General features: G+C 42.9%; 1 protein-coding gene across 4 annotated transcripts in view; it reads left to right on the top strand.

The window, feature by feature from the left end:
• ASCC3 (activating signal cointegrator 1 complex subunit 3) overlaps window positions 1-26,494 on the top strand; it is a 938,401-nt gene that overhangs the window by 131,579 nt on the left and 780,328 nt on the right. For all 4 annotated transcript variants that reach the window (XM_033936490.1, XM_033936487.1, XM_033936491.1 and 1 more), the window contains exons 6-8: window positions 5,559-5,766; window positions 6,505-6,643; window positions 17,365-17,490. In XM_033936490.1, the coding sequence (XP_033792381.1) occupies window positions 5,559-5,766; window positions 6,505-6,643; window positions 17,365-17,490 (473 nt within the window). The remainder of the gene's footprint in view (window positions 1-5,558; window positions 5,767-6,504; window positions 6,644-17,364; window positions 17,491-26,494) is intronic.

Consider the following 26,494-nt stretch of genomic DNA (forward strand, 5'->3'; position numbering starts at 1 on the left):
ACCCCCGCTGCAACCTGAGATCCCCCAACCCACCCGAACCCTCTTCTTACTTCCAGTGTAGCCTCCGCATCGGCACCGACACCAGCATGTCCTGTGCGTTGGTGCCGGTGCCCGAAAATCTGCTTCCTGTGCCGGGCCTTGAGCATGCGGGTACTTGGAATGGGCAGACTCGATGGGCTATGGCCCTTTTCTGCCACCATTTTCTATGTTTCTATGCTCAAGGCCCGGCACAGGAAGCAGAGTTTCGGGCACCGGCACCAACGCACAGGACATGCTGGTGACGGTGCCGGTGCCGATGCGGAGGCTACACTGGAAGTAAGAAGAGGGTTCGGGTGGGTTGGGGGATCTCAGGTCACGGCAGGGGGTGGTGCCCGATGGCGGCGGGGGAGTGCCCGATGCCGGGGGGGGTGCCGGATTCTGGGGGGGGGGAGGGTGCCGGTTCGTGGGGGGGGGCCTTCGGGGGGAGCAATGCTGGTTCTCGTGGGGGGGGGGAGAAGCGCTGCTGGCCTCGGGGGGGTGGGAAGGTGGGGGGTGGGAACAGTGTTCCCTCTAAGCGGGCGGGTGTTGTGAGCAAACTTTTTTCACTGTGAGCTAAAAATATCGGGCGCCAGCAAGTTATGAGCCAAATAAATATGTTGTCAAAGTTGCTGATACATGAGGACGAGGTATTCAAAGGAATTTTAGGCCTACACGCTAAATTAAATAACGTTAAATAATATTTTTAAGAACACAGAAATTGTAGGGATGAAATGATATCTTAATAAATGTTTTACAACAAATGTAGTTATGTCTGTTACATCCATATGTGTAAACTGTAAATTAAAAACAGTCCAGAAGACAATACGTTTGATGCTTTCAATTTCTAGACCAGTGTTTTTCAACCTTTTTTGGGCAAAGGCACACTTGTTTCATGAAAAAAATCACGAGGCACACCACCATTAGAAAATGTTAAAAAATTTAACTCTCTGCCTATATTGACTATATATAAAGTAATTCTCTTGAATAGGAATCAAATAAACACAAAGAAAGTATTTTATAATTACTTTATTATGAAATAAAAATTATAAAAATTATAAAATACTTTATTCAGTGCGAAACCTGGGCCTGTTTGGCTGAACACAAAGCTGATATTCTGGCTGGAATGGAAGAAAGACACACACGTAGCTCTTCGTCAACAGCTCTCAGTCTCTCTCTGTATTTGGTTTTTATAGCATACAAAAATAGACAAATATACCCTCCATCCTTTTTATTAAACCACAATAGCAGTTTTTAGCGCAGGGAGCTGCGCTGAATGCCCAGCACTGCTCTTTTTTTTTTTTTTTTAATTATTTATTTATTCAATTTTCAAAATACAAATCAAGATTTACTTGTACAGAAAGCTTTAAGTCAAGAAAATAAAAACCACAACATTATAAATTCGGGGATACCAATTAACTTAAATCAGCTCAAGTCCACAAAAGATCCAAAATGTAATTTATAAACGGAGAAAAGCAAAGAAATATTATTAAAGAAAACAATGCAAGTCAGCTGGTAAGGACATCTTAAATATTCTATACACCTCCATTCTTTTCCCTCTCTAGCCGAGAAAGAGAAAGGAAAGTTGTCAATTGGTAAGGCTCAAAGAAAACATATTTTTGGGAATTATATTGTATAACGCATTTACATGGATATCGCAGGAAAAAAGTTGCTCCAAGAGCTATAATTCCCGGTTTTGACATAAGAAACTCTTTTCTTCGCCGTTGTGTGTCCCTGGCTAAATCTGGGAACATTTGTATTTTGAGTCCCATAAATTCTTTTGCTTTATTTTTAAAGAAAAGTCTCAAAATCCAATTCTTATCCATTGTTAAAGCTAAAGTTGCCACTAATGTTGCAGGAGTAGCCATTTCTTTTTCTGATAATTCCAGTAATGCCGATACATCTATTGGTCCATGGCTATCTTCCTGTTGCTGAATTTGATTTTTCCTGGGAAGGTAGTACACCTGTGTAAATGGAGGTAATGAACCCTCAGGAACTTCTAATATTTCCGTCAGGTATCGTTTTAACATCTCTCGCGGAGTAATTGTTGTAATTCGTGGAAAATTGATCAGTCTGATATTGTTGACTCTTGAAAAATTTTCAAATGTTTCAATCTTCCTTCTTAAGTTTACATTGTCCTTAATTAAAGTCTCTTGAAGCTGTTTGGAGGATTTTAATTCATTTTTGATACTGTCCAAAGATGTATTTGAGTCAGCAATATCTTGTTTTATTAAGGAAATTTCTTTTTCTTGGTCTTTCATTTTCCCCTCCACTTGCACTTGTTGGACATTAATTGTTTTCGCCATATTTGCCACCAGGTCCCACAAGGCATCTAAGGTAACTTCTTGGGGCTTAACTATGGTAGGAATTTGTAAATGAGTATTCAAAAGTTTGTGCTCACCATTCGACCGCTCTCCTCCACTTCCCTCTGCTTGAGTAGGTCCAGTTTCAGCTGTTACAGCACTCCCAACCATATTCAGGCTCTCCTGCAGAACCTGTGTGCCTGAATCGGCTCCCTCAACACAGCTCCGCGCAGCCTCTAGGGGAGAGCTCATCCCGACTTCCGGTGAGCTCTCAACCCCTGGGGAGCTGGTTGCACGGGGGTGCAGAGGAGGAGGTCTTACGTCGGGGCTCAGAGTGGTCTCAAGACTTCGGTGAGACACCTCCGTTCCGTTCCCACGGGGTGTCTCTAACTGCAGTCCCGACGTCATCATGGTGCCCTGGAATCGCCGAAACAGCGCTTCTATGTTGCCGGAGGTAGGTGTTCCGGAGCGCTGGGAGGCCCCACCAGAGCTCTTTCCCCTTCTTTTCGGCATTTTGAGGGAAAGAAAAACTAAACAAAACAGCTCAAAGAGCTCAGAATCTTAAACAGTAGCGTCTGTTCGGCGACCTGCTTCAGCGGCTTGCATCCGCGGCCATCTTGGATCTTGGAATTGGTCGCCCAGCACTGCTCTTGACGCTCATAGGCTCCCTGCGCTAAAAACCACTATTGCGGTTTAGTAAAAGGGGACCATATTGTAAAATATAGACAGCAGATATAAATTCAGAACTGTGCATAGTAAGTGAAGGGAAGTTTTCATCTCTGGGAATTTACCCAGTTAACTATTAAGTTATTTGGGCAAATTCCTTTGAAAACTGTGGTAATACTGCCTCCACTTTGCTAAATTTAAAATAAAATCATTTTTCCTACCTTGTCTGGTGATTTCTGGTTGCACTTTCTTCTTCTGACTGTGCATCCAATCTTTCTTCCCTTCTATCAGCCTGTATGCTTTCTCTCCTCCACACCTCATTCCCTCCCCCAACTTTTTCTTCCTCTCTCCCTGACCTTTCTTTCTTTTTTTCTGTTTCTCTTCTTTCCTTCTGTTTCCCTGCCTGCCCCCTTTCTTTCTTTCTCCCAGCCTCCTGTCCAGCAGTAACTCTCTTCCCTTCCTCCCCTCCCAGCAGCATCTCTCCGTCTCCCTCTCCAGTAGCAGCTGTCCCTTTTTTTTTCCTTGCCCAGCAGCTTCCCAGATTCCTTTCCCTCCTCCCCTCCCAGAAGCATCTCTCCGTCTCCTTCTCCCTCTCCAGTAGCAGCTGTCCCTTTTTTCCTAGCCCAGCAGCTTCCCAGATTCCTTTCCCTCCTCCCCTCCCAGAAGCATCTCTCCTTCTTCTCCTTATCCAGTAGCAGCTGTCCCTTTTTTCCTTGCCCAGCAGCTTCCCAGATTCCTTTCCCTCCTCCCCTCCCAGAAGCATCTCTCCTTCTTCTCCCTCTCCAGTAGCAGCTGTCCTTTTTTTTTTCCTGGCCCAGCAGCTTCCCAGATTCCTTTCCCTCCTCCCCTCCCAGAAGCATCTCTCCTTCTTCTCCCTCTCCAGTAGCAGCTGTCCTTTTTTTTCCTGGCCCAGCAGCTTCCCAGATTCCTTTCCCTCCTCCCCTCCCAGAAGCATCTCTCCGTCTCCTTCTCCCTCTCCAGTAGCAGCTGTCCTTTTTTTTCCTGGCCCAGCAGCTTCCCAGATTCCTTTCCCTCCTCCCCTCCCAGAAGCATCTCTCCTTCTTCTCCCTCTCCAGTAGCAGCTGTCCTTTTTTTTCCTGGCCCAGCAGCTTCCCAGATTCCTTTCCCTCCTCCCCTCCCAGAAGCATCTCTCCGTCTCCTTCTCCCTCTCCAGTAGCAGCTGTCCCTTTTTTTTTCCTAGCCCAGCAGCTTCCCAGATTCCTTTCCCTCCTCCCCTCCCAGAAGCATCTCTCCTTCTTCTCCTTATCCAGTAGCAGCTGTCCTTTTTTTTCCTGGCCCAGCAGCTTCCCAGATTCCTTTCCCTCCTCCCCTCCCAGAAGCATCTCTCCTTCTTCTCCCTCTCCAGTAGCAGCTGTCCTTTTTTTTCCTGGCCCAGCAGCTTCCCAGATTCCTTTCCCTCCTCCCCTCCCAGAAGCATCTCTCCGTCTCCTTCTCCCTCTCCAGTAGCAGCTGTCCCTTTTTTTCCTAGCCCAGCAGCTTCCCAGATTCCTTTCCCTCCTCCCCTCCCAGAAGCATCTCTCCTTCTTCTCCTTATCCAGTAGCAGCTGTCCCTTTTTTTCCTTGCCCAGCAGCTTCCCAGATTCCTTTCCCTCCTCCCCTCCCAGAAGCATCTCTCCTTCTTCTCCCTCTCCAGTAGCAGCTGTCCTTTTTTTTTTCCTGGCCCAGCAGCTTCCCAGATTCCTTTCCCTCCTCCCCTCCCAGATGCATCTCTCCTTCTCCTTCTCCCTCTCCAGTAGCAGCTGTCCCTTTTTTTTCCTGGCCCAGCAGCTTCCCAGATTCCTTTCCCTCCTCCCCTCCCAGAAGCATCTCTCCTTCTCCCTTTCCAGTAGCAGCTGTCCCTTTTTTCCCCTGCCCAGCAGCTTCCCAGACTGATAGTGGTTTTCTCCCCTCCCAGCAGCTCTTCTTACTTCCCAGCGCAGCGATTCACGAAGGCAGCCTCGGGTCCTTTGTTGTGTCGCGCCGCCTCTGAGGAAAGAGGAAGTTGCATCATCAGAGGCAGCCGCGACTCAGCAAAAGCCCCGAGGCTGCCTTCGTGAATCGCTGCGCTGGGAAGTAAAGGAGAGCTGCAGAGAGGGGAGAAAGCCACTGTCGGAGGCTCCCCAAGATCTCTCCGGCCCAGCGCACGCTTCCGATGCTGATCTTGCAGAAGTTCAAATGAGTCAATCTTGCCGGTCCTGCACTGTGACGAGAAACTTGTGCGCTGCGACCTAATATTTTGTGCGCCAGCGCACGCCAGCGCAGCTTAGCGGGAACACAAAGCAAGTTTCCCTTACTTCCTATGGGGAAACTTGCTTTGATATACGAGCATTTTGGATTACGAGCATGCTCCTGGAACGGATTATGCTCATAATCCAAGGTACCACTGTAATTTTGTCTGCTACTCATTCTGAACTAGTGTTTACAGATTTGATCATTTCATGAAATCTTGAATTTGGAAATGAAACAAATAACTTTGCTTGTCATTAATTAAACCCACCTAAGAAAGCCTGTCTGCATGTCAAAAAAAAAACTTTTACTGAAAAATGCAGGTTATGTTGTAAACTTATGTTGCAGAGCAATGCAAAAAGTTTGCAAGTGAGAACACAAAACCCAATTATGGCTGTCAAGTCACCATTCAGTCTGAACAAGAAAAGCAGTTAATGAAACAATATCGTCGTGAAGAAAAACGAAATGCCAAGAAAGAAAAACGAACTGGAGATGATGGAGAAATTCTGGGAGATGGACTAATATGCTTTGATCCGAGGGAGCTGCGGATGCAAAGGTAATAAATGCCAAAATCTGAAAAATGTTTATGCTGCAATTGTTCTTTTTAATGTATTATAATCATTTATTTCCTTGTAGTTTAGCTTTTCCAATGAGATGATTCTGACTTCTAGTCACGTTTTACCGCCGGTGTAGAATTTTTTTTTAAATGAAAACCTAATTTTCTTGGAGAAAAAAAGCAGTGATCTGATTAATTGGAATCTGCTTGGTTACATCCACGTGTCCTGGAGATGCAGATTAGAGAGCTAAGCCATCTTCCTTAGGTACTGTGCTCTCACCGTTAACTGAAGATTTATGAAGTCTCTACCAGAAGTATTGAAACTATCTGCTTTTGCTCTTTAGATTAATGGTACTATTTTCCATGTTGTCACCTAGAAACAGAAAATAAAAAGAGAAAGCAAATAAGGTATTGCTTTAGGCCTGTGGAAAGCATGGTTTAGTTGGCTTTTTAAATACAGATGCTGTTAACTGTGTACAGAACATTGTATGCTTCAGGCTGAAAAGAACAAAACTATAAAGAAGGAAACTTATTGTACCTAACAGGACAGTGTTGTCTAAAAACAGAATCTAAAATGTTCACTAGAATTTATATTTGTGCATCTATATATTCTTTTATCGTTTCAAGGGGTATCATCTTTTATCTTTGACTGTAAAGAAGCAACTGCTAGGAACCTTGTCTTTTAGCTTTTATAGTATAAATAGCTGACAAATATTTCTCCATATTTGTTGAAAATAGAGAACAAGCCCTCTTGAATGCTCGAACTGTGCCAATCATGGGTAAGGAGAGAGATTACTGGGAAAAAATTCGCTATCCACATGTTTATGATTCCCATGCTGAAGCAATGAAGACATCGGCGTTTATTGGTGGTTCAAAGGTATGTTGGAGGTAGTGGCTATCACTCAAGTTTCATTATGGATTCCAGTACTGACCTACAGCATGAATGTATGGATGGATATGAGCAACTGCTTTGTCTTCATATGCTCGGAGCTCAAATTTAGATGCTATGCAGCTCTGTTGAATAGTTTTAAATGATGCCAGTGGTAGAGAATGACACGGGACAAATTTGTCCCCATCCCCGTAGGAACTCAATTTCCCCATCCTGTCCCCATGAACTTAGTCGCTGTCCCATTCATGTAAGCTCTGCCTTAACCACACAAGCCTCGAACGCTTATGATTTGAAAGTGTTTGAGTCTTGTGCAGATGAGGACGGAGCTTAGGCATTGGTGGAATGAGGCATTATGACATCACAATCTCAGCTCTGGAATGTTGCTTTCATTGGTGTTCTGGAATCCTGCTATTCTTTGAGATGCTGGAATGTTTCTACTTCATGGGTTTAGGCCAGGTACTAGGACCTGGATTGGCCTTGACAGACCATTAGTCTGACCCAGTAAGGCTATTCTTATGTTCTTATTTTGAGGTAGTAAGAACCCATCCTGGAGAAGACTAAATCTGTTTGTAGTAAATGATGAAGGAGGTAGCCATTATAGAGTCCTAGAAGTTATGCACTACAGGAATGCATTTTTCATTCGCAGGTAATTGGACAGATGCAGTTTAGAAGACATAGCGTAATGTGGAGCGTTTGACTTTGGGGAGGCCATCAGGTTGAGAATTGCACATCCCTATGCAGGAGTGTATAGATTTAGTGTAATATTTTTGTAAGACACAATGTCAAGGATATGATATGTTTGTGTAAGGATGCCTATTAAAAAGAGAGAGCCAAGTTGGCTGACTTTTCTATTTACCTTTATTATCCTTAGCCTTATCCTTTATGCACTTAGTTGTCTCTTGGATTAATGTTCTTATCCATTTACTCCTACATTTTTTATTTCACCCAGGTACACTGTGGTAAGAATTGAAGTCTGAATTGCCTTTTGAATGCTAATTATGTATGTTCTGTGTGCATGTGTAGAATCTCCTGTTTGCCTTGATAAAAAAGTGTGAAATTCTTGCAGTATAACAACTGGGGCCCCAAAGCACAAAAGCTTTCCATGGCAGTAAGAGTCATTAAAGCATTCTTACTGGCACAGAAAGCTGTCCTCCCGATGCAGAAAAGGGTTCTCCATGGCTCTTGCTGATTATCAAAGCAGCCATCAAGCACCCTATGCAAATGCATCGCAGGAGCTTAGTAGTACTTAAATGAACTCTCCTAGCAATGCACAAAAGGGAGCCCCCCCCCACCAAGCACTAAATAATCAGTGTGGAAATTTTACAGCAGCTCTGGAACTGCTGGTAGCAGCTGTGCATGTGTTGGGTGAGCACACAACACACACACACACCAGCTGAGCCCATTCAAATGAAAGCAAAAAAGCCCTTTGTAGCTGAGCTCAGGTGCCTTAGAACCCCTTCCAATGCATCCAAGGATGCACCAGCAGGGGCAGGGCCACCATTTTGAAGAGGCAGCCCTTGAGGCAAGAGGGAATGGGCATCCCTCCTGCTGATCTTTTATTAAAGATATGGGGGCATCAAGAGGCGGTGTCAGACTCAACGGGAGGGGGAACTATCTTTGGAGGAGAAATTGGGGGTAGGTGAGTGTCCCTTCTTTTTATATTTTAATTTTAATTTAACGAGCTCTGTTGTGCGTTTGTTGGGTGAGCACACAACACATGCACGACCGCTAAGCTGATTAAAATAAGACAAAAAAGTCCTTTGCAGCTGAGCCGACACAATTTTTCCTCACGAATAGCATTCATATAATTTGCATGCTATTCGTTTTAAGCATCACCCAGTCTTGAAAAATCGCTCCCACTATGGTATTTTTTACCATAGTGTCAGAGTTTTGAGCATTGAGGCCTGAAAAAAATAATGTTCTGCTTAATTTTGCAAGACTATTAGGACTTTTGTAGTCTTATGTTAATGAAGAATGTTTTCTCTGAACAGCTTCACTTATTCACACAAATGAGTCATATGACCATGTTTTTTTGCCAAATTGATGACTATTGGAGTGCTTTCTAGGATGGCCTGCAGACCCTCACCACTGAGGCACAGGAGTTCCTGTGGATTTCTGGTCCAACAATACTCATCAGCTTCTCCTTTGTCTGCCAAAGAATTTGGACATACAATAGATTTTCCATGCTTCTGTGCTGTTAAGTCCCTCAGCTTTTTAGATAGATTTGTGCACTTCAGATTTTTTTGTCATCTTCTGTGAGTTAATGGTGGTTAGTACAATCACCCGAGAACCATGAGAACTGGGCAAAATTCCCAGTGCATCTCCTTTATAAGTACCTGTATATAATATGTAAACCATTTTGATTGTAACCACAGAAAGTTGGTGTATCCAATCCATTTATATCCCCTTTCCCTTACACCTACATACGGTAAGCCAAACCAGGCACTGTTAGAGGCACTTTAGGGAAGGGAGATGGGACTTAATATACCGCCCTTCTAAACTTTCCATAGTCTTAAGAGCATAAGAATAGCCGTACTGGGTCAGACTAATGGTCCATCAAGCCCAGTAGCCCTTTCTCACGGTGGCCAATCCAGGTCACTAGTACCTGGCCAAAATCCAAGGTGTAGCAATAGTCCATGCTACCAATACAGGGCTTCCCCTATGCCTTTCTCAATAACAGACTATGGACTTTTCCTCCAGGAACTTGTCCAAACCTTTCTTAAAACCAGCTACGCTATCTGCTCTTACCACATCCTCTGGCAACGCGTTCCAGAGCTTAACTATTCTCTGAGTGAAAAAAAATTTCCTCCAATTGGTTTTAAAAGTATTTCCCGGTAACTTCATTGAGTGTCCCCTAGTCTTTGTCATTTTTGACAGAGTAAAAAATCGATCCACTTGTACCCGTTCTACTCCACTCAGGATTTTGTAGACTTCAATCATATCTCCCCTCAGCCATCTCTTTTCCAAGCTGAAGGGCCCTAACCTCTTTAGTCTTTCCTCATACGAGAGGAGTTCCATCCCCTTTACCATCTTGGTCGCTCTCCTTTGAACCTTTCTAGCATCACTATATCTTTCTTGAGAAAAGGAGACCAGAATTGAACGCAATACTCCAGATGAGGTCGCACCATGGAGCGATACAGGAACATTATAACATTCTTAGTCTTGTTAACCATCCCTTTTTAAATAATTCCCAGCGTACTTTTTGCTTTTTTGGCCGCCGCCACACATTGGGCAGAAGGTTTCATCATATTGTCTACGATGTTACCCAGATCCTTTTCTTTGGCGCTAACCCCCAAGGTGGACCCTAGAATCCAGTAACTGTGATTCAGGTTATTCTTCCCAATGTGCATCACTTTGCATTTGTCCACATTAAATTTTAACTTTCAGGGAATCCAATTCTGAGAAAAGCTGACCAGTCATCTGAGCTTGAACAAGAGCAGCATGAGAAACAGTTGTAATATTACTATTATTTTGTTTAACAGTTCCTTGTAAGGAAGAGTGAATATTATTGATAGCTTCCCAAAGTGACTCTTCATTGCGGCTGATTTCATCATTACCTCAGTTCCTAAATAAGAGTGGTCTGGTTCTTAACATGCCACTGGTTACTTACAGTTTTCTGACACAGGATCTGGCTGGATCTCTGTTGAAAGTCAAGCCCAGAGTTGTTGCTGGCTGCCCCCATTGCAATCCGAAGCTTGCCTCCACAAGGGACACTTCAGCAGTGCTCTGCACAGTAGCAAAGCCACCTCCTGGCTGTTGGGGAGCTGCCCGTTTCACAGGACTCAGAGACATCCTGTCCAAACTGCTGCCTGAAGCTTCCATTCTGGGTACGACTGAAGGAAAGGAAGTGGTTGGTCCAATGGAATCTTCATTGCAGGAGCTCCAGCTAAAGCCGGGGAGGCTCCCAAACATTGCCTCTCCTTTTCCCCACCCTGCACGAGGTTAAGGGTTCAATTCAACGGCTCTTAACTCGATGAAGGAGCTTCCATTTGTGTGTCTTTTCAGCAGAGCACCATCTTGGATCTCTCCACTTTCTGTTTTTTTTCAATGATAAAGATTTTTGAGCATTTTAAGGATTAGTTGCTGTATTTATTATTTGGTATCAATTTTAAAAGATTTCAGACAAGGTGCTTTCCAAGAGATGCTTCCATTTCCTCTAGTTTCCTTTTTCTTCAGGGTCTTTTCCCTAGGAATTTCAGCTTCAAAGCTGCTTCTGAGATCTGTAGTTCTTGATGGCATCTGTGTATTCCTCCGACTGCCCTTTCGTTCTAGAGCAGGATTATTTATTTATTTTTAGAAATTTTGTTTTATTTAAAAAAGCCTGTTTGGCCACCTTAAGATCAATACATAAAATCACACCCAAGTCCCGCTCTTCTGTTGTGCACATAAGTTCTTCACTCTCTAAACTGTACCATTCAATTGGGTTTTTGCAGCCCAAATGCATGACCTTGCATTTCTTAGCATTAAATTTTAGCTGCCAAATTTCAGACCATTCTTCAAGCTTCGCCAGGTCTTTCTTCATGTTATTCACACCATCCGGCGTGTCTACTATTTTTTTTGGTATCAACCAGAAGAGGCAAATCTTACCCAACAACCCTTCAGCAATATCATGTATAAAACTGTTAAAAAGAACAGGCCCAAGAACAGAATCTTGAGGCACACCACTGGTAACATCTCTTTCCTCAAAGCGATCTCCATTGATCACTACACTTTGTCATCTTTCACTCCACCAGTTTCTGGCCCAGCCCATCACTTTGGGACCCATCCTGGGGGCACTCAGTTTATTTATTGACGTCAATTTCTTCCCGGTATTGTAAATTCCCCTCCCCCTTCCCGGTGTTGCAAATTCCCTTCCCCCAAAGATCACAGCAGCTTTTCTTTAAGCCTGCCTGTTTCATTGAATTTTTGGCAGTTGCTCATTTATCTCCAGAAAGTTAAAACTGAATATCTCAAAAACTGTTTTTTCCTTTAGCTAGTCCATTCATTTTTCCATATTCTTCTTCACTCTGAGATTTCTCTGTTGCACTGAAGGATTCTGTCAATGTCCTTAGCATAGTAACTGATACCCATACCCAATACAACCTACACTAAAATTGCTAGGAGTCACAATTGACAGAGGCTGCACCATGCAACCCCAAATTAACAAAATAATAAAGGCATCGTTCATGACCATGAGAAATCTAAGAAAAATCTGAACATTCTTCGAAAAGAAGCAATTTCTCCTATTGGTACAATCTCTTATCCTTGGGATGATAGACTACTGCAACATACTATACCTACCTTGTCCTGCGACCATGATGAAGGAATTGCAGACAATACAGAATACAGCCCTGAGACTTGTCTATTTCCTAAAAAAATATGACCATATCACAGAGGCATACCATGACTTGCACTGGCTTCCAATAGAAGCGAGAGTGCACTTCAAATTCTACTGCTTACTTTACAAGGCTCTCAACGGAGAAAGCCCAACCTACTGGAATAACCGACTAAATCAATCTTCCTCAACCAGACACAGAAGATCCCACTCACTATTCACTCACCCATCATCCAAAGATGTCAAACAAAAAAAACTTTATGATAACCTAATAGCCTCCAAAGCAGCTAAACTGGACAGACAAATCACCACTCTGTTATCTTGGACTACAGACTACAAAGCCTTCAGGAGAGACATTAAAACCATACTCTTCAAAAAACACATAAAACCTATCCAGCACAACCAATCCCAACCCAATATCCAACACTCTATTTACCCTTAGATCTCTCTAATACTCTTTTATCTACCAAACGTTATCTAAAAGCCATAATTTCACCCTATTCTTATCTCCTAAAGACCTCCACTTCCCTTTGGTAACTCTTTACCCAATATATATTACCTTAAAAATTCTATGTCATCCCTTATTCTATTCCTTCAAATTTTGAGGTTATGGGTTCAAACCCACGCTGCTCCTTGTGACCCTAGGCAAGTCACTTAATACCCCTATTGCCCCAGGTACATTAGATGGATTGTGAGCCCACAGGGGCAGAGAGGGAAAAAATGCTTGAGTATCTGAATAAATTCAGGTTAACCTTTCTGAGCTCCCCTGAGAGAATAGTATAGAAAATTGAATAAATAAAAATTTGTTCATATCTTGCCAGCTCTACTTGCTTTTCCATGGTTGCCCCTACTTAATGGAAGCTCATAATCCTGGATCTCCATGTTGAGCTTTCTTGTATAAATTTTATGTTTAAATGATTTTTATTATTCCAGCAGTAAGAAGCAAATACAAACAGTAGTACCAGTCAGGAAATAACATTTTCAACAATATAATCAGTTCCCCTCCCATCCCCCCCCTCCCCAAGAATCCATGGCCAGTCCAACAGCTGAGAGTGGGAATAAAATCTTAAAAGTCTACTGTGAGCACGCGGTGTGAGGTCCTGCCAGAAGTGCTCCCATACCTGACAAAATTTGCGACCCGGGCCAAGAGTCAAGTCTCCCACCATGCGTCTCTCCAGTGTTGCGTGCACTATCATTAGGGATCTTCATTGTGCATATGACGGGGGATCACGGGAGAGCCAGTTGGTGAGGATGGCTTTTTTTCCCATCAAAAGGGCTCTGGAGATAAATGCTGACATTCCCCTGGGTTTGGGCGAGGCTATATTATAAAATCCAAATAACGCCCTCGGTTGCGGAAGCCATCGCCTTCCCCAAACCGATGTGGTATATAGGCCAAGATGTCTCCAAAACTGTTGGATTGCGGGGCAGGCCCAAAACATGTGACTCAAAGATGCGTGAGCCTGATTGCATTTCGGGCAAGAATGCGACGCAGTAATCCCCATCCGGGCTCCACGTTTCTTGTATAAATTTTTAATTAGCTCTGAAAATTACCTTTATGAAAAAAATATTTTAGCATTACAAACACAAGCCTGAAGACCCCTTGATATAGTTCATTTACTGTCGTTTTATAGGTCCTGAGATGTGTTTGTATTCTTGTCCTGTCATCGTTTTCCTATTTCCTCACCTCCTTTTGTTTTGATTTAGGATGAAACTATTCCTATGTCTTTTCCCTTTTCCTTTTTATTCAAGATTTGTAGTCTAGCTATTTTATGTTTCATCCCATTGTTCTTTCTCTCTTTTGCATACCTTTGTATTTTACTTTTGGTAAACCACTTAGATAGCTGTGATTTGCAGTAAATTAAATAAAGTTGAACCTTAAGAGTTTCATTTTCCCTTTCTGTTGTCTTGTTACGATTCCTCTGATAAAACACAGTCCTCCCCTTTATTCCTTCCCCCATTTACTGTGTGACATCTGGGTCTGTCGGGACATGACAGTCCCTCCCTTCCTGAAGCCATTCCAAGTTTCTCTTTTGATTTAGGAATTCCAAACCTATCCAGAAGCTCCCAAGACTACTTTGCAATGAGAAAGCAATAAGGATGTAAGAACATTATCATACTGTATTACATTGTAGAGATGATGATGGTTTTCTAAGGACTATCTTACAATAGATGTTCACATGCAATGTAGAATTTGCTGTACTGCTTCTTGTGAATGAGCATATCGAAGAGGTGCACAATCTAGTCATTAGTATCTTAGACCTAGGCTTCCACCAAATAGTCCCCTCACCAACTCACTCTGTAGGCTACATGCTAGACCTTATCTTCATTCAAAAGGATACATCACTCAATACAGAAACTTCCAACTGCTCCATCAAACCAGTTAGGACAAAAACTTGTATTGAAAAACCTTGCACTGTAACTATGGCAAATTGCATCCTGTAAACTGTATATTTTGTATGTTAGCTTGTAACCCATGCTGAGCTCCTTGGGGAGGATGGGATAAAAAATGAAATAAAGACCCTCAGTAGATCAAAAACCCTTTTTAAGCTGAGAAGAAAAGATATTCTCAGCACCACAAGGAGAGAACTAAAACTGTAACATTGAACTCGACAGCTAAATATTCTCAGACTTCATCGACAAAGTCGACAAAATACGATCTCGGCTCAACTCCATCACACTACCAAAACCAATTTTGGACAACCCAGGCAGGAAACTTAATTCAGCAACTTAAAACCTAACCCACTTCATGATGACTTCACCAAGATACTAGAGACTATTCGCCTTCCAGCTCCATTCTAGACCCCTGCCTATCGCACCTTCTAGTCGCTGTGAAAGACACCTTTGTAAGTTCTATCCTCCCCCTTTTCAACACCTCCCTACAATCAGGTACAGTGCCCACAACCTGGAAAGCAGCAATCATGAGACCAATCTTTAAAAATCCCACACTCGATCCTAGCATGCCAATCAACCTTAGGCCTGTCTCCAACCTACCCTTTATCTGCAAGATTGTGGAAAAAACTGTACTCAACCAACTACACTGTTTCATCAACAAACAAGTTGCCCTATCGACCTTCCAGTCAGGATTCAGAAAATTCTATTGTACTGAAACTCCTATTCGGCATCATCAATGACTGCTGGAAACTTATGGATAAGGGAAATGATGTTCTTCTGGTGCTCCTGGATCTCAGTGCAGCCTTCAACATCATTGACCAATCTCCTCATTATATGACTCTCTAAATTTTCCATCCAAGACATAGCAATACAGTCCTAAATAATAGATCACAAAGCCTATTATTCAACAGTGCCCTATCAAAATCAAACCAATCAAATATGATGTTCCTCAAGGGGCCCTGCTATCCCCACTGCTATTTAATCTGTGTATTAGGCCTGTCCTAGACATAGCCTACAAATTCCAAATTCAGATTCACTCCTTCGCTGATGTCATCCAACTATATCTCCCACTGGGGGGAAAAAATATGACTCTCAGATCACAAAACTTCTTAACTGCCTCTCAGAATATCCATTAACAAACAACAACTCTAAAACAGAACTCCTTTGGATCCGCAAAGAGCACTGCACCTATGCATGTCCCTCCCTTCTCTGGGAATCTACCACCATAACTGCAAAAGACCAAGCATGCAGCATAGGGATACTCCTTGACTTACACCTATCTCTCTCCAGCCATATTTCTCAAGTAGTTTTGTTCTCATTCTACTTTCTATGCGAACTCTGGAAAATAAAGAACTATTTCTCAGAACCTGACTTTATCCAACTCCTCTAAACCTTTGTTCTCTCCTACATGGAGTACTATGCACTATTTATCGAACTGACAGCAAAGAATATATGTCCAGAGTATACAAAATGCAACAATCAGACTCCTAAAGAACATTCGCTCCCAGGCTCTGTCATCAACCAACTGCAACATCTTTAAGGACTTGATACTAGCATACAAGTCCTTACACAACATGACACCTGGCTCCATGTCAACTAAACTTCCTCCATATGTCCCAAACAGGCTGCTGCGCTCCCAGGAGGAAACACATCTCCAAATGCCCTCTGGTCTAGCCCTTCAACTTCAGAGCACCAGATGACGATCCTACTTCCATTTCATACCAAACTACTGGATTCAACTGCCCCCACAGATTAGATTCCTTGAAGGGCTTCTGAACTTTAGGAAAGCAATAAAATCTTACTTCTTCACCTAATCCAATGCAGTAAGGTTAAGAAGAAATGTTCACTAAGGGGCTTATTCTGCAAAAGGGCGTCCTGATTGTAGGAGGCGATAGGCGTCCTACCACTGTTTGGCAGCCAATTGAGACGCATGTTTAAAAAAAAAAAAAATAACAAACTTCCCAAGGCAGGACGCCTACACTGTAGGCATTTGTCATGGGTCTAAAGAAATGCTTAGGGACACTTAAACTCACCCGGATGTGGCCTGGGGCGAGTTTAAGTCTGAAAGCAATAATTTTCTGGATTAAGCTTTCTTACTTTTCCTTTGTGGGTGCTTTATTTCATGAGTTACCTTCAGCGGTTTCAGTTCTTTCTTGAGCACTGCAATGCTCTAATGGAGCAAGTGAATTCTGTAAGTGCAACTGTGAGGACGGATGTTTCTGCGCCATATGTCACAGTCTACTTGACCCTACTGTGAACCATTTATTCCTTGAAAGCATTACTCTGAGGCAGTGGTTGTAAATTGGTATGACCCTGTGGAGTGATGGCAGCTGCTTTGATTGCATCCGATTCCTGCTTAAGACTACAGGACTCTTCTTTAATACTAGAAAGCTGAAGACAGATGGGGCAAGCCCTAAGTCTACAGATAGTGTGCCCTGGAACTAAAGCACAACAATGATTGCACTGAATAAAAGTCATTCTGTTTGGTTGATAAGGGAACTAACTGACTGATATATAGACAACCCAATAGTCAAGAATACTTATTAGTAGCAAACTAATGGGTGGGTGAGACTCTCTATTAGGGTTCATGTGAACTTGCTTATCTTCAGGAAAGTAAAGCTGCAGACCTGTAAGAAGTATTCTCTGATGACCGATCACCAGTTACAAACTCAAGAGCTTGAAAGAGTTTCTGTTTCACTTCCTTGCCTCCCATCAGCAAAGCTGTATTAGTGGATTTAAGAGGAGAGCCCTGAGTTTGTAGGAACATGGAAATTCCAGCCCATACTTAGTATGGACCTTAAGTCTATTCAGAAAGCTCTGGAATAACTCTCCCTTAGGCACCAAATGAGACTTGTAACTAGTGAATTGCTGTTTTCAGAAAACATCTGTTATAGGTAATCAACTTACATTTTCTTGTGCAAGAATGTTGGTGAAGTATCTCTGAGCTACTATAGGACTTTTAATTAACCAACAGTGCTTTTTCTATAATCTTCATATCTTATAGCTGCTTCTACCTGAAGGGATTGAGAGAGAAAATAACAAAATGTTTGAAGAAGTGAAGATTCCTGCTACTGAGTCAATGCCTATTGGGTTTGAAGAAAAGCCAGTTTTTATTAACGAGCTGGATGAGGTGAGTTAAAAATGAACATGCTTAGCCTGGCTCTTTATACTGAGAAAGTGAATTTCAAAGTTCTTATATTATCCCTGTTTAATGATAAGCTAAATAGAAGGATTAGTTTGATTTAAACCAATCTCTCCCATTTATACTTCACTTTTTTTGTGTGTCTATTTTTTATACAAGAATACTAACAAGCTCAGGTATTTTAATTAGTCCGGGAAAGAGGGTGGAGGGATTGTGGAGACCACATGAGCCCACTCAGTTTGCTGTTGGTATACCTAAAATTAGTGGTCTGGCTACGCCTCTGACCTGGACTGGACTAAACCTCTTAGGAAATCCTCCCAGCTCTTTATAGCTTTTGACCTTAATAGGCTAGGAATTCCTGTTTCCAAGAGGACCATCTCCACTTGGCTAGTGGACTGTATCTCCTTTATGTTTGTTCAGGCTGGGCTGATGCTCCAAGGTCATGTGACAGCACACAGTATATGGACTATGGCTGCCTCAGTAGCTCATTTCTGCTCTGCATCTATTGAGGACATCTACAAAGTGGCTACTTGGTCCTCAATCCATACCTTTATCTCTCTTTTTTTTTTTTTTTGGAACACATCACCTAATCCTCCATTGCCCCAGGTACATTAGATAAATTGTGAACCTGCCAGGACAGATAGGTAAAAATGCTTGAGTACCTAGATGTAAACTGCTTAGACAACCTTCATTGATAGGTGGTATATAAATAACTTAAATTTAAGAAAAAAAAGACACGTTTGGTTTGGACAAGTAGTTCTGTAAAATCTTTTCTCTACTTGAGTGCCAACTTTCCCTCTAGCTCTGTTGTTTTTTGCCAATATAAGCCCCTTCCAGAGACATGATCCTGGCAGCTTGGGAGTTCCACTTGTAAGAATATTATGCCTGCTTGTCCTCAGAAAAAGCAAAGATACTTTGTACCTGGAGCAAATGTTCTCCCGACAGAAGACTTAAATTATCCTATCCTGCCCCACCCCTCCTAGTTGGCTTCTTAGCTTTTTTACTGAGTGTGGGCACCGGCTAAAGATTTAAAGTAACAATACCAGATTCCGTGGATGATGTCACCCACATGTGAGAATTTATGCCTGCTGTCCTCAGAAAACACTTGTTACAGCTAATTATCTTTGCTTTCTCTGTCTATTATTCATCTATTCTCCATCCCGTTCCTGTATAAGCTGTTAACCTGGAAATTACTGTTTGTTTACTGTTAACTTGTAATACTTTTGACATTTCAGCTATCGCAGTTTAGTAAATCGGTCCTTAATTGATTTTCTTACTCCTGTAATTACCAGGAAACGTAATTGCTTTCACAAATTTATTGTATTAATAAGTGTATTAAAAATGAACACAATATTAAAAAAGTTATTAAAACTCAGAACATATTGTCTGGCTAAACAAATCTGAAAATAAATTGGAGAAGCATCAGTTTGGGGTAAATACTGATGAGGTGCCGAGTGACAATCTGATAAGGGGAAGAAAAACTCCATTGGAATATCTTACCTACTAGGTAAAACTTGCCCTTCTCTTTTACTTTTTAGTTCAGTACTCAGCTTTTACATCAAAATCAGTTTAGACCAGTAGTCTCAAACTTGCAGCCTGGGGACCACATGTTGCCCGCCAGGTACTATTGTGAGACCCTCGGTATGTTTCTCATAATCACAAAAATAAAATAAAACAGTTTCTTGATCATATGTCTCTTTAGCATTTCATCGTCCTTGTACAATCCATCATCCTATCCAAACTCGATTATTGTAACGCCATCTACTTAGGCCTAACGAAAAAAAGTCTTCGCAGACTCCAGCTTATCCAGAACACTGTGGCTAAGCTGATTTTTGCTAAACGCAAATATGACCACGTCTCCCCTCTACTTACCAATCTTCACTGGCTCCCAGTACTTTCCAGAATTCATTTCAAATGCTCCTGCCTGGCTTTCAAGATCATTCACGGCATCCTTCCGCCCCTAATCCCTCTATCCTTCCTCGCCCCGACACCAACTACCACCAGATCTGCCCACAGACATAAACTATCCTTCCCCTCTCTACACGGCATCCTCTACGCAGGTAAACTGGGTAGATCCCTCCTCTCCAAAATCACCGGCCTCTGGAACGACCTCACTGTCCCGCTGCGGAACCTGGACTCCCTCCAACTATTCCGAAAACAACTGAAAACCTGGCTCTTCTCTAGCATATAATAATCTCTTCTCCTGATTACATCCCCTCTTTTTATGCTTTGTAAACTCTTTCTCTTCTCTCTTCCCATATTTTTTAAACTCTGTAAACCGTGTCGAGCTCCACTTCAGTGGAGATGATGCGGTATATAAACCTAAGGCTTAGTTTAGTTTAGTTTAGTTATAAATTACAATATTATTATTAAGACTTAGCCAAAAGGAAAGTTTTACCTCATTCAGAATTGTCATTTTTTTAATAAGACATTAACTATTTTTTCTGAGGCCCTCCAAGTACCTAAAAATCCAAAATGTGGCCCTGAAAAGGGTTTGAGTTGGAGACCACTGGTTTAGACAATAGTGTAGCCTATAGAATCTCTGTTAGGGTTTTTATATAAAATGTGTTTTAGTCTAGATTAGTATTTTAGGTTGCATTTCAGAGTATAAAATAAGTTCAGATTAGGGCACAGGCAGCAGTTGAGGAAAGTCTTTCTTTAGTGTTTAACATTAGTTTAAAATAACAACTAGAAAAAAAAGTAGTTTAAAATATAGTGTGGTCAGGCATGGCCTGCCAGGGAGGCAAAATGCTGTCCACACCACAAGTAATCTTAGCGCCTTTTGTTTGACTGGAGAAAGAAGATACCCCAAGAAGCTTTAAAGTTCACAAAATGTCCAAGGTTTATTTCACAAGCAAAACTCCCCAAATCCCTGGGTCTTCTCTTCTTTCCACACCAAAAAATAAGCAAGATAATGTCCCTTTTATATCACCCAACAGTTCAAGGCACCATTGCCCTCGTGCAGTTACATAGTAACATAGTAAATGTCGGCAGGTAAAGACCTGAACGGTCCATCTAGTCTGTCCATTAAAAATACATGATTAAATTAACTTGTCTCTTCTTTGATATTTCTGGGTCATAGTTCAAACAGGTTTAAATGTCTTCTCACAACTTCAGTCAAAGCTTCAATTCCAAGATTTCCCGCTTGTAGCCTTGCCCTCTTAGGAATTCCCTCTTTCTCTGGGCTAGGGAGTTTTACACAGGGGACCTTTATCCTAGGCTCTTGGCCTGCTGGCAGGTGAGGCATTAGCCTCTGCCAGCTTTATTCCCTCTGGACTCTTTTTGCAGGGATTTCTATTTTTCCTTTAATATAAGTTCTGGATGGGGATACTACCCTTCCCCCTCTTTATGACACTCTCACAGCACTGCTCTAATTACTAGCCAAAAGCACTGTGTGTGGAAACTTGCCTCCCTAGACAATTCAGTTGGTCCTGAATACCACCCATGTTTCATAAGAACATAAGAATTGCTACTGCTGGGTCAGACAAGTGGTCTATCGTGCCCAGCGGTCCGCTCACGTGGCGGCCCCCAGGTCAAAGACCAGTGCTCTAAATGAGTCCATTCTCACCTGCGTACATTCCAGTTTAGCAGGAACTTGTCCAACTTTATCTTGAATCCCTGGAGGGTGTTTTCCCCTATAACAGACTCTGGAAGAGCGTTTCAATTTTCTACCACTCTGGGTGAAGAAGAACTTCCTTACGTTTGTACGGAATCTATCCCCTTTCAACTTTAGAGAGTGCCCTCTCGTTCTCCCTATCTTGGAGAGGGTGAACAATCTGTCTTTATCTGCTAAGTCTATTCCCTTCAGTATTTTAAATGTTTCGATCATGTCCTCTCTCAGTCTCCTCTTTTCAAGGGAGAAGAGGCCCAGTTTCTCCAATCTCTTCACAGTACAGCAACTCCTCCAGTCCCTTAACCATTTTAGTTGCTCTTCTCTGGACCTTTTTGAGTAGTACCGTGTCCTTCTTCATGTATGACGACCAGTGCTGGACGCAGTACTCCAGGTGAGGGCGCACCATGGCCCAGTACAGTGGCATGATAAACCTTCTCCGATCTGTTCATGATCCCCTTCTTGATTATTCCTAGCATTCTGTTCACCCTTTTCGCCACCGCCGCACATTGCGCAGACAGCTTCATCGACTTGTCGATCAGAACTCCCAAGTCTCTTTCCTGGGAGGTCTCTCCAAGTACCGCCCCGTACATCCTGTATTCGTGCATGAGATTTTTGTTACCAACATGCATCACTTTACACTTATCCACATTGAACCTCATTTGCCATGTCGATGCCCATTTCTCGAGCTTGATTATGTCACGTTGTAGATCTTCACAGTCCCCCTGTATCTTCACTACTCTGAATAACTTTGTATCGTCTGCAAATTTAATCACCTCACTCGTCGTACTAATGTCCAGATCTTTTATAAAGATGTTGAAGAGCACAGATCCAAGCACCGAGCCCACCGGCACCTCACTGGTGACGCTCTTCCAGTCAGAGTATTGTCCATTTACTCCCACTTTCTGTTTCCTATGCTCTAGCCAGTTTTTAATCCATGTGAGTATTTCACTCTCGATTCCATGGCTCGCAATTTTCGGAAGTAGTCATTCATGTGGAACCTTGTCGAACACCTTCTGAAAATCCAGATATACAATGTTGACTGGTCGCGACGCATGCACCTTCCTCTTCTGGTCTTCTCCCCTCACCCTGCATGTCAGCCTGTCACTCCCGGAGCAGGGAACCTGCCTAAGCAGCCCTATCCCTGCCTACCTTCTGCGCCTTCACCTCTGCCTTCCCTCCCCTTCTTGCCTCTGATGTTTTAACCTGTGGTAAAGCGGGGTTGAACTGCGACGTGTTGAGGCGGCACTTTTGTCTCTCTTCGGTTCAACAGTCGCTTGGCTTTCGATCGGCCAGCCCATTCGGTGTGCCTTAAATTGTTTAGTGAATCGAGGCCCTTCCTACTTTGCATGCCGTTTACCCTCATTTGCATGCGATAATCGGCTTGGGTGCGAAGCAGATGGGGAGTGAGGTTAGTGAATTGGGTCAGAGAGAAATCGGGTGGCAAAGGCCTCACAAACTGATCAGTACATGATCGGTTTGCTTAGTGAATCTAGCCCTTAAAAAATTATTGGGTACATCATTAATATGTTTAGTCTTTATTTCCTTGTGCCTCTTTTTCCTTTATTTCCTTCTGGCCTCTTTTTTCTGCTTTACTGGGTAGAAATAAAGAGGATTTTTCCTTCCTTTTTCCTTTCTGCAGGGAGGTTCTTGTTGATTCAGAGTGCTAAGCTGGATCCACCCTCTCCCTCTGTGTTCACCTGCAGGGCGTTTATTCAGCTTCCCAGTAAGATCCCCGTGCTTCCTCAGGTTCCCACCCTTCTCATTGATTCTCTGTTTTTCTTGTGGCTCTATGACTGATCCCAGAAAAACAGGAGATAATTACTTCCCCAAAGTACTATCTTCCTAAGTAAGTTACAAATCAATCTTGTAAAACGTAAAGGATGGCTTCCTAGAGCTGGCATAGCAATTCTTATCAAAAAGCTTGGCCGTGTATCTGAATGCTCAATTTTCTCCAAAAGAGGCTTTCCATCACTCTACTAATAGGCTCCTGAAGCAGGCCCATTTGGGGCCGACATACGATTGTGTCGAGTCTCGATATATACATAAAATACATTGAGCACTAGAGTCGTCTTCGCTGTTTGTTTTCCACATTTGGCTCTATGACTGAAACAGACTCAGACCTCCCTTTTGGAACAGGTAAGAAATAATAGGGTAAATTCTCAGGTTTTGGAGCCCACTCTGCTTTGAATGTCCTACTGGTTCTGCTGGATCTCAGCGCAGCGTTTGACACTATTGACCATCCTCTCCTCATTCCGCGGGTCTCTGAAATTGTAATCCGAGATGCTGCGTCATGATGGTTCACCTCCTTCCTGAATATTAGATAACAAAGTGTACTGCTCAACGATGCGCTATCAAAACCAAAACTGATCAAATACGGTGTTCCACAAGGGGCTCTACTATCCCCCCCCTATTAATCTCTACATTAAACCTGTCCTAGACCTAGCCCGCAGATACCAAATACAGATTCACTCCTTTGCGGGTGACATCCAACCATACCTATCGCTAGGAGAAAACCGTGACGCCCAGATCATGAAACTCCTAAACTGCCTCTCAGAAATTAAAATCTGGATGTCTGATTGGCTGAGGCTGCTATTGCGCAGCGGCGGCCAGAGGAGCAGGAGGACTTTCCTCCTGCTCCCGAAGATTGACATAAGAGCAGGAGGGTCCGGGCACCCCTCCTGCTCCCAAAGATGGGAGCCTTGTCGGAAGGAGCAGGAGTGACCGGGCATCCCTCCTGCTCCCAACTGTTTTAAAGGTAGTGTGGGTGGTCCGGGCCCAACCGCCTGAGCCGACCAGGGGTGGGCCAGGGGGTGGGAGGCCTAGGAGCAGGAGGGACTGAGCACCCCTCCTGCTTTCAACTTTTTGGTGCCGGGGTGGGTGGGCCGTGCTGTGCCGATCGTGGTGAGGGAGGGCAAGGGCCATGCCGGTGGGGGGCGGCTGTGCTTGGGGGGTGCATTTTCTTCAGGGAGGGGTGCATTTGTGTGGAAGGGGGTACATTTTTTTGACAGGCCTGCATGTCTTTTATTAATTTTTTTTATGGGGCAGATATTTTGCATGTGCAACACACGCAAACTATCTGTGCCATGGAAAAAATGAATAAAAAAGACAGGCAGGCCTGTCAAAAAACCTGCAGACCTGACATTAACTCAGTTACGGACAAGTCTGCAGCAATCAGGTTTGCTAATAGTAAAACCCGGTTCAAAATAGCCAAGCAATTGTTAGTGAATCAATCGCTTGGCTATTTTGCATGGGGTTTTGCTAATTTGCATGGGAGGATCACTACAGGCTTTAGTGAATAGGGTTGGAGGGCAATTTGGTCGCAAAGGGCTTGCAATCCGATCGGTACACGATCGGTTTGCTTAGTAAATTTGGGCCTTAGTTTTCCTGCCTGTACAGTATATGTTAGTGGATCTAGGAAGTAAATAGCAAGACATCCACAATCAGATTTTGTTTACCACAGCCAACCCTTTTCATGGGGGATTAGCATTAGGAAAAGGATTGAATCATCTAATCTGTTTAGTGATTTGGGCTTTGTCAGTGTGTAAATTCCCTCAGCAAGGGGCAAAGCACTATTAAAGCTAAAAACTGGACTCTGGTTCTGTAATCTCTTTAATTAAGATTCAGTAACAAACTTATGAAAGAGACACGAAGAACAATTTTTTGTATAGGTCCTCTAGGTAAGAAAAAAAAATGTTCAAGTTAGTAAGTTTGCAGTGCTTTACACAATGCTTGTTGCACGTGGAGCATTGTGTAAAAAAATGCATATGGTTGCAGGAAAAATAATTATGTTCAAACATTTTTTATTGATGACAAATTACAAAAACTGTATACAAAATGCTATACAACAAAGTCATCAAAATAGAAACATAGCAAGATGACGGCAGATAAGGGCTACAGCCCATCAAGTCTGCCCATATCATTGACCCCCTTTTAAGTCTACTGGCCCCCTTAACTCTACTGACCTGCTCTATTAAGTCTACATCCTAGCGACCCTATTCATTGGTATGACTCTCGCAGTGATCCCACATAGGAATCACTGCGAGGTAATATACAATAGCATGCCCAAAACCCAGCCCCCCCCCCAAGTCTCCCCCCATTCCCCATCACGGTATAAAACACACAATAAACAAGGATTATGCCAAAGGGCAAATAAACCGAACATTAAAGCTCATTAAGACTGCGGCTCCTAGGCTACAAGTATGCCAAGTAGGGACCCCAGATCTTTAAATACAATCTCTTCCCCTTCCATTTTCCACGAACATCCCGGGCTTCCCAGCTCGCTAACTGATGCAATAAATTACGCCAATGCCAATAAGTAGGCACCGTATTGGATGTCCAGTATTGCAAAATGCATTTATGCGCTGCCAGACTCATTTTCCTACATAACAGAATCTGAGCTGCAGGGCAAAGGCCCAAAGGCTTTTGGGTCATCCAATACCAGCTGGGATACAGTGCCCTCAATAGGATGACGGAGAATTCGCTGCATAAAGCCCACTATTCGTTCCCAAAATATTCTAGTACAAGGAGACTGCCAAAAGGCATGTTCTAAAGCAGGGCTGCCCAAGTCCGGTCCTCGAGATCTACTGGCAGACCAGGTTTTCAGGATATCCACAATGAACATGCATGAGAGTGATTTGCATATCAAGAAGGCAGTGCAGACAAATCTCTCTCATGCATATTCATTGTGGATATCCTGAAAACCTGGCCTGCCAGTAGATCTCGAGGACTGGAATTGGGCTGCTCTGTTCTAAAGTATTGCAATCCCTCCCACACTTCACACATACATCTGTAGCTGTTCCCCCACTATAATACAACTGACATTGGGAACTGCTATTTAAAATTAAAAAAAAGAGTGACACTTTTTTAATTTCTTGCAAAGTCTTTCTTGAGGGACTTTGGCAAATGCATGCTGAAAATCCAGGTACACTTTGTCAACCAGCTTCATTATTGGGACTCCAGTTCTTTTTGAAACTGTAGGGAGTTTTCAGGAAACAGATGTCAAGCAAATTTATTGTAGTCCAAATAGACAGTTTGGTCATCATGTTGTACCTGAAAAAAGCTTCCATTCTCCTCTTTAGGAAACTGCTAGTGCCATACCACAAGAAATGGGCCTGTCATACACCATACCAATTCCCAGAGACACAAAGGTGGAAGCTGTTTTCCCCCTGCTACCATGGAACATGATCACCTAATGTACTGACAAGAAAAAAAAATCAATATCCTTGTTATGGATGTCTTAAGACATGGGAAGAATTGGAGTGAAGGAGAGGAAGGGAGAGATGATCATGTACTTACCCCGAAAATAAGACCTAGTGCGTTTTTTGGGCCTGAAATTAATAAAAGACACTGTCTTATTTTCGGGGAATCACGGTAGATATA

This window comes from Geotrypetes seraphini, chromosome 3 (assembly GCF_902459505.1).
Source record: "Geotrypetes seraphini chromosome 3, aGeoSer1.1, whole genome shotgun sequence".
Lineage (NCBI taxonomy): Eukaryota > Metazoa > Chordata > Amphibia > Gymnophiona > Dermophiidae > Geotrypetes > Geotrypetes seraphini.